This window comes from Leguminivora glycinivorella, chromosome 25, assembly GCF_023078275.1.
Source record: "Leguminivora glycinivorella isolate SPB_JAAS2020 chromosome 25, LegGlyc_1.1, whole genome shotgun sequence".
Taxonomy (NCBI): Eukaryota; Metazoa; Arthropoda; class Insecta; order Lepidoptera; family Tortricidae; genus Leguminivora; species Leguminivora glycinivorella.
This window is the reverse complement of record NC_062995.1, coordinates 5724481-5738817: the sequence shown is the minus strand read 5'-3', so window position 1 is coordinate 5738817 and position 14337 is coordinate 5724481. Positions and strand designations below refer to the sequence as shown.

The following is a 14337-nucleotide window of genomic DNA, read 5'->3' as shown; positions in this document are numbered from 1 at the left end:
AAACTAACTGACAGCCCGCGCTCGCGCCGCCGGGGTTGCCAACATACAAAAAAATATATCAATCTTTGGGTAAAATTATGAGATTTTTAACATTGTCTTAAAAATATTATATAAATAATTTGTGAAGTTATGAGATTCTTAACAGATGGAACTATATTAAATCTATATTTATTTTTTGTTGACACAACCTACATAACACCACCTATATCAATATTATTAACACACCGCTTTTATTCTTCGTACCCTATCAAAAACCATTAACAATATTGTATTATAATAGACACAGGAAAATCATTCAGTTACTTACAACGTTCCCTAGGAATAGTATCTAATTTCTAACTAATTTTCTAATGGTACTTACGACTATTAATATAATGAAATTAGACTATATAAAAGAATCACGGATTTTCGTAATATCACAACGGAAACCTCTACTCGTCTGCTCAGATCAAATTACTTGAATTATCAAGAAACATGTCGAAGGCGTTCAAAGTAATATTCGTAGTTTTTTTGGTTGCCGCCGCCATGACTGCTCTCACTGAGGCGACGGGTTGGGGAAGGGAATCACCCTGTGACGAGGTAATTATACTATTAATTAATTATTTTCTCTATCTATCTATCTATTGATACTCGTAGTTTATCTCTATCTCTAAATCTACACCTTATAAAATTAAAATTTTGAAAAAACCCCCGACCGCGTCATAGTGGACCGATTTTCATGGAACATGGCTAAGAACACTTATTAAAAAAGTTCTATCTGTACTGAAAATCATATTTCCCGCTCCAGGTGTGTAACAGAATCGAGCGTGAACGTAACGAGTGCTGCCGCGCGCACGGGCACGCCGTGGCTTCGTGGTGCTACTACGGCCAAATGTACTGCTACGATTACTAACATTCATCCAAAACTTACAAATAGCGGTAACGGTAACGTAAGTTTAGCGCTGGCCGATATTGCTCAGAAGTCAAGTATCTCAGGGGATTACAGAGCATTTCTTTTTTTTTTTTTTTTTTTTTTAGGGAATTTTAGGTCAGTTGTACACAGAATCATGAGTACTTTCAGTCTCACTGGGAGACAAAAAATGTCCCAGAATTTCCATACATTTTTGTTACTTTCCTCTTTTGTTACCCCACACAACATGTACGTAAAATGGTAACAAAATAAGAAATAATCGTATGGGACATTTTTTTTAAAACTACTAGGATTGAAAAAGCTAGTGATTCTGAGTAGAAATAGCATTTTTTTTTTTAAATATCGCATTTCATAAAAGTGGCATAAAATAAATGCTCTACAGGGGGCGAAGGGTACGCGACCCCATCGCAGATATCCCCTCCATATTTTACTCAGCGCTAAATTTACGTTCCGCTATTTGTAAATGAAAATTGGGTGTTCTTTTTTCCGAATTGTCCAATATCTATGGACGTGAATGTTAAATAATCTAGTTTGTTAAGTGCTTCTAGATTTTTTTCTTCACTTTCATCTCTTAATACAAATTACTTGTTCTTTTCTCTTTACTAGGTACCTAATGGTTGTTTGGAATATATCGTTTTAGCGATAAGACTGCCCGTTATGTGCCATAGTTTAAGTTTTTTTGCCTCATATGTATATATAAACTGTTTTAATTGGAATTCATGAGCAATAAAAAATATTGTATTGTATTAATTACAAAAAAATGCATTTTTCTTTAATAACTCACCTAAATAAATAGTCATCTTCTCTTGTACACTCTCATGAAGCATACCATATATAGTTCGGGAAATATAATTTGAACGTTTACTATACACCGTGTTTCACTTAACACTAAAAACCTGAAAACAGTTTGTTCAGAATCGAGAGTAGAATCGATTGAGCTATATCTTGATGGGGGTAATATTTTTATTTAAATTAGTATTATTAGTTATTTTTACGTGCCTATTCTATTGTACTCGTAATGCAACATTGTGTATATCGCATTGCTAGAGGTTGTTTACCTTTTTCAGTATTTAGGGGTATTAAGTAATACTGGCTGGTTACGTAGACGATTATTTTATCCGCTACGAGTTTGACGTTGTTTGTCAGTTTAATCTTAATGTTTATCATAAGTCATAACAAATTGAATTCGTACCTAATTACAACTTTGTCATTTTGAATATTGGGTTTAAATTTGCTTACTGCGATTACCTGTCCAATTTGAAGTTTACTGTGACAAAGCTTTAAAGTGTTTTACAGTGACATCTTAGCTGTCTATTGGTAAACCTTATGTCGTTGCAGTAGCGTACACAAATAAATAGTCTTATGGTTTATGATAGCATTTAGTCTCTTTTCTCTGATGATAGTTAGCAATTATTTTATTGAGTGTAGAGCTAGAAGTCAAGTAGAGCTGTACAGAAAATTAAAAATTTAATTAAAAAAAAAGTATCCATTAGATTAAAAGATGTATACTCTAGATGAGTTTAAAAAAATAAAAATCAGTTGGGGTGTCTGAGGTTTTGAGTGATACCGGAAACACGTATAGCTTCAAATTATTTCGTTCAAATTTTCCCGAACTATACTGAGAGAAACAGATTTAAGTAGCTACTCTACACAATTTTCAATCACTACGGTGGTACGGATCTAGTGGAAAAGGGTTTTCTTCGTATTTTTACAGAAACGTAAGAACGTGTCATGCTATTTCAGTCAGTCTTTGTACAAGAACTGATGCAGTCTTTACTAGCATGAGAAATAGGAACGTTTTCGGAATAATACAAAGGAATAGTTATTTGTTATACAAGGGGGCAAAGTTGTATTTTAACGCCGAGTGTGGAATTGAAAAACGAGCAAGTGGAAGGATTCTATAGTTGAACCACGAGCGAAGCGAGTGGTTCTAGAATAGAATCCTAAACTTGCGAGTTTTTTAACACACGAGAAGTAAAATACATTTGCACCCGAGTGTAACACAAAACTTTTCCCCTCACTGTAGCGAGGAAACTACAACGCAAAAACTGCGTTTATCACTGCTTCCAGTAGTTTCACAGGTGGTAAATCATCTGTATTACTATTAGATTCAACTACTTTTATAAATTTTAAAGCAGTTAGTTTGACTTTATTCAAGGTCAAATTACTTTACTCACTAGTGAATAAAATGCGTTTTTACTCACTGGTATTAAAGGACAAAACACGTATTTCCGAGCTAGTGAGGGGAAAAAGCTTTTCGCACTACACCTGTAAGTAGGTATTGACCATACATGGTATTATTTTGGTATTAGTATTACCAGGGGCAGCTCAATCTGCAATCCTATCGCCGCGCTACAAGTAGGTACATGCCGGCGGCCGCGAGTTCGCGGCCCATTCAGTGGCGACGACGACCTTCGCGCGGCGCAATAGAATTCAATGTCGGCTGCTCGCGTGCCGTCCCTTTGTTAATGTAGGTAAGAATTTAGAATAGCGGCATTTTGTGAACATCGAAGGAGTGAGCCTTCTGTACTTGTACTATTATATATTCTGTGGTATTACATACTACCAAATTATTTAGTACATATTAGTACATATTATTTACAAACTTGGAACTCTAGTAGTTCATGTGCTCTGCCTACCTAGCTGCCTGCTATGGGATACAGGCGTGATTGTATGTATGTGTATGTATGTATGTGTTTACAAAATACCATGGATCGGATGCGAATTAGTCATAAGCCGTCGTGGCGTCGTGCAGTCTTTATAGTGTCATCTATTCCCTCTGACCCCTTTCAAAACTCACCTCGGGTCAAGCTAATACTTACTAAATGGACTCCGACTTACCTGTACAGCTCAAAGACTAAAACACAAACGATCTCCACCTCTATTACGTAGAATATAAGAAGCATACATTAGTTGACGAGCTGCAAAAATAGCTTGGCCAGTGACACCGATCCCCTTTTCTTGGAAGAACTGTGATTGGCTCTTTCAGGATTTGCGCGCGCAAATTCCAAATTTGAAAACGAATTTTTGACGACGCACACGTTCCGTTGACGCTTTTGCTCTGCGAAATTTTACTGAATACGTGTGTAACGCGCAATGGATAGTAAGTTTATTTATAAAGAGAAATAGGGATGACTAGATACAACTTTCTTTCAGTCAGGATGGAGTTCGAAAGGAGGTGCTCCGTTGCACCTTCAAATTTTATTTTTATACAAATAGTGCCTTAATATTTAATTTTATAGAAATAAAACAATTGTAAAAGTGCTCTTAATGTTTTCTACGTGTTTTTTCTATAAACGTGCCTTAATTTTCGATAGTCGGCCATTTTAAAACGGAACTTTTTTAAACGAAAAAAAAGTATTTTTTAAAAATGGCGAATATAGGTAAAGTGCTGGCCACTATTAAAGCGGTTATAACAAGATTAGTGTTTGCCTGCCACGGCATCATTGCTATTTGGCAAGTGACTGTGTTCAAGGACGACATCATATATTGGTATTTGGCTTCGCCTATTCTACTGCTCATTTTCGAAGGAGTCTTCACGCTGACTATTAAAGAAAATCAGGAGTGGAAATGGTAAGTAAAATATTATTATTCTTAATAGTGACTGCAGAAAGAATAGTCATGGATTTTATGAAGTAAAGATTTTCCATTACTTTTTACAAGCTTTTATTCAACTTGCCTTGTTAGTATGTTAGGTATTAGTTTGGGTCAAAATGTAGAAGCTAAATTTGACCCACTTCCAGGTTTCCGATTGGGCTGAAATTTTGCACACATATGTAAATCGCGTGACAATGCAATATTATGGTATCATGGAGCTGATCTGATGATAGAGGAAAAAGGTGGTCATAGGAACTCTGTTATGAAACGTCGTATCCCCATCGAGTAAGGGGTTTTTAGAAACGCCTCGGAGAGCAGTCGTAGATGACTGTTGAAAGAAATAAAAGGGCGGGTTAACCCTCGGTTTAACCCTCCATTTACGTAGCCCTAATTGGGTTTGACCAATATATGTTGGAAATGGAACCGAGTACAATATGAGTAGAGTTGAGTAGAAGATATGTGAGTGTGCACGGGAAAACGTCCCACTTTGTCCATTGCTATAAAGCCGCTTTGTCAGTTTATTCATATAAATATACAAGTAAATTTCTCTTAATAGTAACCGACAAAGTGGGACGTTTTACTAAACACACTCACATATCTGGATAGATTTAGAGAACTAGAGATCTTGGGCACTTGTCCCTCACCCTTTTGGCTATATTATATTTCGGCTCGTGTCGAATTTAACAGGAATAAAAAAAAACACGGTGTATATGTAACGTCATATTTTATGTGCGGAGAAGAATTTTTACTAAAAACTCTATTAGTGTAAATTTAATTCTAAAACGTTATTATAGGTAAGTAGGTACATATGTTCCGTTTCGAATACCTAAAGTATAGTAGGTACTCTTTATTATACTGAGGTATTGTGTTTCCAAAACATTCCGCTTGGGTCGCTTACATACCAAAAGCATAGAGGAATAAGTGAGCATTTCTTTTTTTTTTTTGCCAATAATCAAGAATCACGAGTACTTTCAATAGTTTCAATCTCACTGGGAGACAAAAAGTGTCCCAGAATTTCCATACATTTTTGTTACTTTCCTCTTTTGTTACCCCATACAACAATGTACGGAAAATGGTAACAAAATAAGAAAAAAATCGTATGGGACAATTTTTTTAACTACTAGGATTGAAAAAGCTAGTAATTCTGAGTAGAAATAGCATATTTTTTTTCAAAAATATCACACTTCATAAAAGTGGCAAAAAAAAGAAATGCTCAAGTACCTAAGGAAAGAGTTGTAACTCCATACATCAGTAAATGCAAGTTATTTGTAGTGACATCTAATAATCGTGTGTCCTGATGCTAAAAGTCAAAATGGTTTCGTTATGAATGATCCATTGAAATCGTATCAATTAAGGGGTGTCGCCTTGCATCAAATGAGGTAGTTCTAATTTGTATTATATATTATTAGAGATGAAATAGTGATGTCAAATCCAAGTTTTCCACCTCGAAAGCCCATGGGGTCATAATTAAATTCATGGAAATCCATGAAATTTTAGGACCTTTTCTGACTTTTGTTAAATTTTACCACCAAGAACCTTTTTAACGGCAAAAGTGGCTATGAACAATTTGATGTCTACTAAATTATCGTTATTAGGAATATAATTTTGTCTTCGTAAGCCATATATTTACTGAGATACAGTCATTGAAAGTTTTGCACAATTTCGACAAAAGGGAAAAGTAGTTGTAGCTGTTCGGAGGAGGAGAAGGCTGAAGTTTACAACTTTACACTAAAACATAGGTACTAAAGTAACAACTAAGTGTCAGAGCGTCGAGTTAATCGCACGTTCCCCCTCACTGCCCGTTGACAAAGCCTTCAAATGTCACCAAAACCCTGAGAGACCTAACTTTAGACACACTGTTATATGTCAATATTAAACCGTATCACTAGGACATAAGATTCATTTACGATCGTTATTCTCGTCGGCACGATAAGCAGTGTTAGCTAAAATATTTTTCACCACACCAACTGGTAAAGGCTTACTTTGCTATTTGAAAACAGACAGCAAAATTGCATTTTATCCACAGGAGTGCAAAGTAAATTCATGCAAATTTTAACTTGATGTCTTGAGCTGGCTGGTATAATTTACGTGATGATTTTGAATCATAAATATTGATTAGATTGATAGATTTGATCTAAATAGTTTGATGTTTTATAGTAAGTATTTTGTTTGTGTTGGTGTGATGAAAAATTTTGTGTTTCACTCGGTGGCAAAGTTTGTTTAACCTTCGTGCCTTGAAACCCTCGGAAAGCTCAAGATTCCAATTGGAATCTTTCGCTTGCTCGGGTATCAATATTGACACGAGCGATTAAACAACCACTTTGCCCCCTTGTAAAACAAATAACTAACTCAAATATTATTCAAGTTGTCTTTAGGGCGTTTGCACCAACCAAAAATAAGGGTTAACCCAAGCCTCAGACGAAGGATACTATAGACTTGACGCAAGCGTACACCCGTAAGGGACAGATATAGAATAATGGAGCGAATTTAAGAATCACTTTAAAAATGGCTGACAGTTTACCATAAACAACCTACGTAATTTGGGCGGATAATAAGCTTGACAAGTCACGTCCTTATTGTTTGCCACAAACTCGTTTGTGGCAACGGCGGAAAAGTGAAACTATGACTAAGACAAAAAATAACATTTTGCTCTCTGTCACTCTTATTATAATTTGTATGTGACCATCTCGTTCGGTAGTGGTATTATTATTTGGCTGTCTAGTCTATAGTATCCTTTGTTTAAGACCCAAGCCCACCATTTTATATGGAATTTGACAGATGACAGCCCACTAACCCTGAAAATTTAGAAAAGTGGGATGTTAGAAAGAAACAAAAAGTAGCCATGTCACTCTCCATCCCTACTATCTCAAAACATCACGTCAATTCGGCGTTCCGTTTTGCCGTGAAAGACGGACAAACAAACAGACACACACTTTCCCATTTATAATAATATTAGTGTGGATATGGATGTGGATAATGCACACTGCAATGAAGGGTAATAAATTTATAGTTTAAAAAACACTAGAAAAACACGCTTTTATAAATGCACGTAAAAGCCAAAAATAAATTATGGATCGTTCAAGTTGTCTCTATTTCTGGGATGAAGAGTAAACTATGTGCTTTTAATTATAATATTTGATTGTAAAAGCGTGGGGCGCTGCAGTCGTGCTGCAAGTCCAGTTAGCGCGCCAATCTGTGTAACCTGCTTCTCGTAACATAGCTTAACTTGATTTCTCAGCAAGTTATACAAAAAGTTTTTCCTGTTACAGCGCCCCACGCTTTTACAAACAAATATTATAATTAAAAGCACATAGTTTACTCTTCATCCCAGAAATAGAGACAACTTGAACGATCCATAATTTATTTTTGGCTTTTACGTGCATTTATAAAAGCGTGTTTTTCTAGTGTTTTTTAAACTATAAATTTATTTTATACTTTTTAGTCGTTAATAATGAAATATCTTTAAAATTTAAACATAAATTTATTTCAAGTAGGCGAATTTTGCAAGCGATTTGTGGCTTAACACGTATTGCTACTTAATAATAATTAATACCACCTGAGGTACCAAGTTTATCGCAATAAAGTCATTCATTGATTTATTTAATTTATATTTTTATTTCAATTTATATTTCATTGAGCCCACATTCTCACCATCTCCGCCAGTGTGTCTGTATTGCATTGTGTTTTATCTGTCAGCTTAGAATAATCTAGCGCCCACCCAACCAACCCAACTTACTTATTTTAAATACAACGTTTATCTTTCTTTTATGCGGGGGGTTTCGCCCCCCGAGCCCCCCTTTGTTTGCTCTTAAAAGTCACAAGAAAACGCTAACCCAACTTATCTTAAATACTACGTTGATCTTTCTTTCATGCGGGGGGCTTCGCCCCCCGAGCCCCCTTTGTTTGCGCTTAAAGGTCACAAGAAAACGCTAACCCAACTTATTTTAAATACTACGTTGATCTTTCTTTTATGCGGGGGGGCTACGCCCCCCGAGCCCCCCTTTTCGTTACTCTTAAGGGTCACAAGAAAACCCTAACCCAACTTATTTTAAATACTACGTTGATCTTTCTTTTATGCGGGGGCTTCGCCCCCGAGCCCCCCCTTTTTCGTTACTCTTAAGGGTCACAAGAAAACCCTAAACCAACTTATTTTAAATACAACGTTGATCTTTCTTTCATGCGGGGGCTTCGCCCCCGAGCCCCCCTTTGTTTGCTCTTAAAGGTCACAAGAAAACGCTAACCCAACTTATCTTAAATACTACGTTGATCTTTCTTTCATGCGGGGGCTTCGCCCCCGAGCCCCCTTTTCTTTACTCTTAAGGATCACAAGAAAACCTTAACCCAACTTATTTTAAATACAACGTTGATCTTTCTTTTATGCGGGAGGCTTCGCCCCCGAGCCCCCCTTTGTTTGCTCTGAAAGGTCACAAGAAAACGCTAACCCAACTTATTTTAAATACTACGTTGATCTTTCTTTTATGCGGGGGGCTTCGCCCCCCGAGCCCCCCTTTTCGTTACTCTTAAGGGTCACAAGAAAACCCTAACCCAACTTATTTTAAATACTACGTTGATCTTTCTTTTATGCGGGGGGCTTCGCCCCCGAGCCCCCTTTTCTTTACTCTTAAGGATCACAAGAAAACCTTAACCCAACTTATTTTAAATACAACGTTGATCTTTCTTTTATGCGGAGGGCTTCGCCCCCGAGCCCCCTTTGTTTGCTCCGAAAGGTCACAAGAAAACGCTAACCCAACTTATTTTAAATACTACGTTAATCTTTCTTTTATGCGGGGGCTTCGCCCCCGAGCCCCCTTTTCGTTACTCTTAAGGGTAAAGAAAAAACCCTAACCCAACTTATTTTAAATACAACGTTTATCTTTCTTTTATGCGGGGGCTTCGCCCCCCGAGCCCCCCTTTGTTTGCTCTTAAAGGTCGCAAGAAAACGCTAACCCAGCTTATCTTAAATACTACGTTGATCTTTCTTTCATGCGGGGGGCTTCGCCCCCCGAGCCCCCCTTTTCGTTACTCTTAAGGGTCACAAGAAAACCCTAAACCAACTTATTTTAAATACAACGTTCATCTTTCTTTCATGCGGGGGCCTTCGCCCCCCGAGCCCCCCTTTGTTTGCTCTTAAAGGTCACAAGAAAACGCTAACCCAACTTATTTTAAATACTACGTTAATCTTTCTTTTATGCGGGGGCTTCGCCCCCCGAGCCCCCCTTTTCTTTACTCTTAAGGGTCACAAAAAAACCCTAAATCAACTTATTTTAAATACAACGTTGATCTTTCTTTCATGCGGGGGCTTCGCCCCCCGAGCCCCCCTTTGTTTGCTCTTAAAGGTCACAAGAAAACGCTAACTCAACTTATTTTAAATACTACGTTAATCTTTCTTTTATGCCGGGGGCTTCGCCCCCCGAGCCCCCTTTTCGTTACTCTTAAGGGTAACAAGAAAACTCTAACCCAACTTATTTTAAATACAACGTTTATCTTTCTTTTATGCGGGGGCTTCGCCCCCGAGCCCCCCTTTGTTTGCTCTTAAAGGTCACAAGAAAACGCTAACCCAACTTATCTTAAATACTACGTTGATCTTTCTTTCATGCGGGGGCTTCGCCCCCCGAGCCCCCCTTTGTTTGCTCTTAAAGGTCACAAGAAAACGCTAACCCAACTTATTTTAAATACAACGTTGATCTTTCTTTTATGCGGGGGGCTTCGCCCCCCGAGCCCCCCTTTGTTTGCTCTTAAAGGTCACAAGAAAACGCTAACCCAACTTATCATAAATACTACGTTGATCTTTCTTTCATGCGGGGGGCTTCGCCCCCCGAGCCCCCCTTTGTTTGCTCTTAAAGGTCACACGAAAACGCTAACCCAACTTATTCTAAATACTACGTTGATCTTTCTTTCATGCGGGGGGCTTTGCCCCCCGAGCCCCCCTTTGTTTACTCTTAAAGGTCACAAGAAAACGCTAACCCAACTTATTTTAAATACAACGTTGATCTTTCTTTTATGCGGGGGGCTTCGCCCCCCGAGCCCCCCTTTGTTTGCTCTTAAAGGTCACAAGAAAACGCTAACCCAACTTATCTTAAATACTACGTTGATCTTTCTTTCATGCGGGGGCTTCGCCCCCCGAGCCCCCCTTTGTTTGCTCTTAAAGGTCACACGAAAACACTAACCCAACTTATTCTAAATACTACGTTGATCTTTCTTTCATGCGGGGGGCTTTGCCCCCCGAGCCCCCCTTTGTTTATGTGGGAATTCCCACAGGAGGTCCTTGGAACAATAGGAAGGCACTTTGGATTATCCGAACGTTATTTATTTATAATTTATTAATATATATTTACACAAACATGTTTACATCATGAGTCCTGTCAAAAGAGTATCGTTTGAAAACTCAAAAGTCTGCACATAGACAACTGAGATTCCAAACTTAAAGTTGGTCAAGCATGAGTCGATTGCATATTCAACCTTCACAATAACACACCCCCTCAATCGACTCTGCTTGAAGCGTTAGTACATACTTTACAACTTTTATCTAATACTTTACAACTTTTATTTAAAAAGGCCACAATCTCATTTCCAGAACAATATATCAAAACTTTCATCACATTACCAAAAAACAAAAGGTTTCAAAAAACGTTATCATCAAATATTAATTAGTACATATCTACATGTACTCTCATATAATATAAACTCCCACTAATCGACACATCACTACTAATATATAAATAAGTAAGTAATTATTCAGCTTCTCGCCTCATATTATTCTTTATTCTCCCACTCGATACATCGCTACAAATATATAAATAAACAGTTAATTATTCTACTTCTCGCTTTATATTTATCTTTATTCTCCCACTCGATACATCACTACTAATATATAAATTAACTACATCTATCTCCCTTATTTATTCCACCTCTCGACTCATACTTATCTTTATTCTCCACCGCTCGATACATCATTACTAATTGCCAAATACATATTCGATTATAAAATTTACGTATCCTCCCCTTCTCTAAAACAAATACTAAAATACTAGAAATTATAATAATATTTGGAATAAATAAAATTTAGAAAAAATACTTAAGGATAACTTCAGAACACTGTGTAAATAATAATTATTAAATGAATGTGTGGTTTTACTCTTTTTTTTTTTTTTTTTTTCAGTTGGTTTGAATTGCTTTTATATTGATTCACTTACCATTAGTACACTCACACCCCCTTAAGTGAATCATTATTAAGCACCCCCTTAATTCTAACTTTATTTCATGCTTCCAGAATCCTTAAGTTTTCTTTCAATACACATTTCTGTATTATTTTTACACACCCTATAAAAAACTTACATACTACGATAATTATAAACAAAACCCCGACATGAGCCGAAAAATAATTAACGTTCACTTTAGCCCGCACTTATACTACACTCAATGACTCATTTTAGCCACAATATCACTAAAACACTAATCTTCGTTGACATTTTTCAAACTTTACAGCCGGTAAACTTTTAGTTAGTATATCAGCCAGCTGTGATCCCGTCGGACAGTATTTAACTGTAATCTGATTTTCGTCAATTTTCTCTTTTAGGTAATAGTATTTTACGTCTATGTGTTTGCTTCTTCTCCCCATGATTCCTTTTTTCATAAGCCAAATTGCAGATTGATTATCTACTCTCATCTCAACTTCTAGTTTTTCCTTGGTTATCTCAAAAATCAGATCCCTTATAAATAGTAGTTCTTTACAACATTCTGCTGCTGCTATGAATTCTGCTTCTGTGCTGCTCAGTGCGACTACTGATTGTTTTCTTGAGCTCCATGCCACTGGTCCACCATTCAGCCAAATCACAAAACCAGAAGTGCTGCGCCTAATCCGCAGACTTTCACTGTATTATATGTATATAGGTAAATTAAGTCACTATTAAGTTATTATTTTAATTATAGTTAAATTTAGTATAATACATTACTAAAATCCTACTCTAAATACATTTGCATGCTGTATGAAGACAGCTGGAAAAGGTGGAACTATATCTAACATAATATTAAGACATGTAACTAACCCTTTTTCTGCAAATAAATATATCTTATCTTATCTTATCTTATCTTAGTGTCTGGATCTCCCGCGAAATCCGAATCACAATAACCCCTGAGTACTTTATCATCTTTATTAAAGTGAATCCCTTTTTCTGTTGAGCCTTTCAGGAATCGCAAAATTGTCTTAGCATTATTCAAATCATTTAAATTTGGAGAATTTTGATGCCTCGAACAATAACCCACTTGAAAACTAATGTCTGGTCGCGTTTTATTCGAAAGATATAACAATGACCCTATCATCTCTCGGTAAAGCTCATGAGACTTAGTATCAACCTTTACTGACGGATGCTGTTCTATCAGAATTGTTGGACATTTACATTCTTTGGCATTGTTTAGGTTAAATTTCTTAATGATTTTCTCACTGTATGTTTTCTGAAAAATTTTAATCCCATTTTCATCTTGCTTAGTGTCCAAACCAATGTAATTGGTGACTTCATCTAAGACTCTTAGTTCAAAAGCCTTTCTAATTCTTTCTATTATGTACACTAGATCTTCTTCTTTCTCTCCAAGAACTAATCCATCATCGACATATACCGCAAGAATAATCTTCCTTTCACCCTCCATAACAAAAATGCATTGATCAAGTTTCATCTGCTTGAACCCCATCTTTATTAAGAACTCTGTAAACTTAATATTCCACATTAGTGGAGCTTGTTTCAGACCGTATAAGCTCTTGTTTAGTTTGCATACTTTGCCTTCTTTGTTGCTATAGCCTTTGGGTACCTTCATGTATATACATTCTTTCAAGTCTCCATGTAAAAAGGCTGTCTTCACATCAAACTGTTTTATTTTTAACCCTTTTGCCGCTGCAATAGATAGTAAGATTCTTAAAGACGTACTATTAACTACCGGACTGTACGTCTCGTCATAATCTATTTTGTACTTTTGTTGAAAGCCTCTTGCAACTAGTCTGGCTTTATATCTGCCATCAGACTTTACTGTAAAAATCCACTTGCTAGTAACTAATTTTCTTCCTTTTGCTTCCTGTTCATCCACAAATGACCACGTCTTATTTTCTTCAAGTGATTTAATTTCTTCTTTTATTGCCTTTTTCCATTTATCCTTTTCTTTTGATTCTATTGCCTCCTCGTAAGTTAACATTGAAGCTTCAGTATCATAATTCATTAAATAATCTTTATATCTATCAGGTAATCTGCGGTCTCTAGCAGGTTGAACTCTTCTATTTTGATTAACATCACTATCAATATTTTGATTTTCAATACTTCCAACTCGATTTTCAACTTCTTCATTATCAAAAAATTCTTCATTCCCATCATAAAATACTTCATTATTTTCTTCTTCTTCAATTGTTTCTATTTCATTTGTTTTATCTTCATTTGTTTCGCCTTCATTTATTTCACCTTCATTTGTTTCGCCATCATTTGTTTCGCCATCATTTATTTCGCCTTCATTTGTTTCGCCTTCATTTGTTTCGCTTTCATTTGTTTCATCTTCTTTTGTTTCACCTTCTTTTGTTTCATCTTCTTTTGTTTCACCTTCTTTTGTTTCATCTTCTTTTGTTTCATCTTCTTTTGTTTCATCTTCTTTTGTTTCATCTTTTGTTTCATCTTCACTTGTTTCGCTTCCTAATCTTCTTAAATGAATAACACCTTCTCGAACATTCTCTGCATTTCTACTTCTTACTTTTCTTTTTAACATATCACCTTCTCGACTCTTCTCTATATTACTACTTCCTCCAACTCTTCTTGATGAACCTCCTTCTCGACCCTCCTCTCCATTGCTACTAGTTT

At 36.4% G+C, this 14337-nt stretch overlaps 2 protein-coding genes across 2 annotated transcripts in view; both read left to right on the top strand.

Moving 5' to 3' along the window:
* Positions 1-403: 403 nt before the first annotated feature.
* On the top strand, positions 404-1662 carry LOC125239442 (spodomicin-like). Its single transcript, XM_048147019.1, has 2 exons — positions 404-579; positions 788-1662. Exons 1-2 carry the CDS (start codon positions 475-477, stop codon positions 890-892), a joined length of 210 nt encoding a protein of 69 aa, XP_048002976.1. The 5' UTR covers positions 404-474; the 3' UTR covers positions 893-1662.
* Positions 1663-4280: 2618 nt separating this feature from the next.
* The window catches only part of LOC125239515 (transmembrane protein 26), a 48553-nt gene continuing 38496 nt past the window's right edge, over positions 4281-14337 (top strand). The window contains exon 1 of the mRNA XM_048147129.1: positions 4281-4483. Within this exon, the coding sequence (XP_048003086.1) occupies positions 4281-4483 (203 nt within the window). The remainder of the gene's footprint in view (positions 4484-14337) is intronic.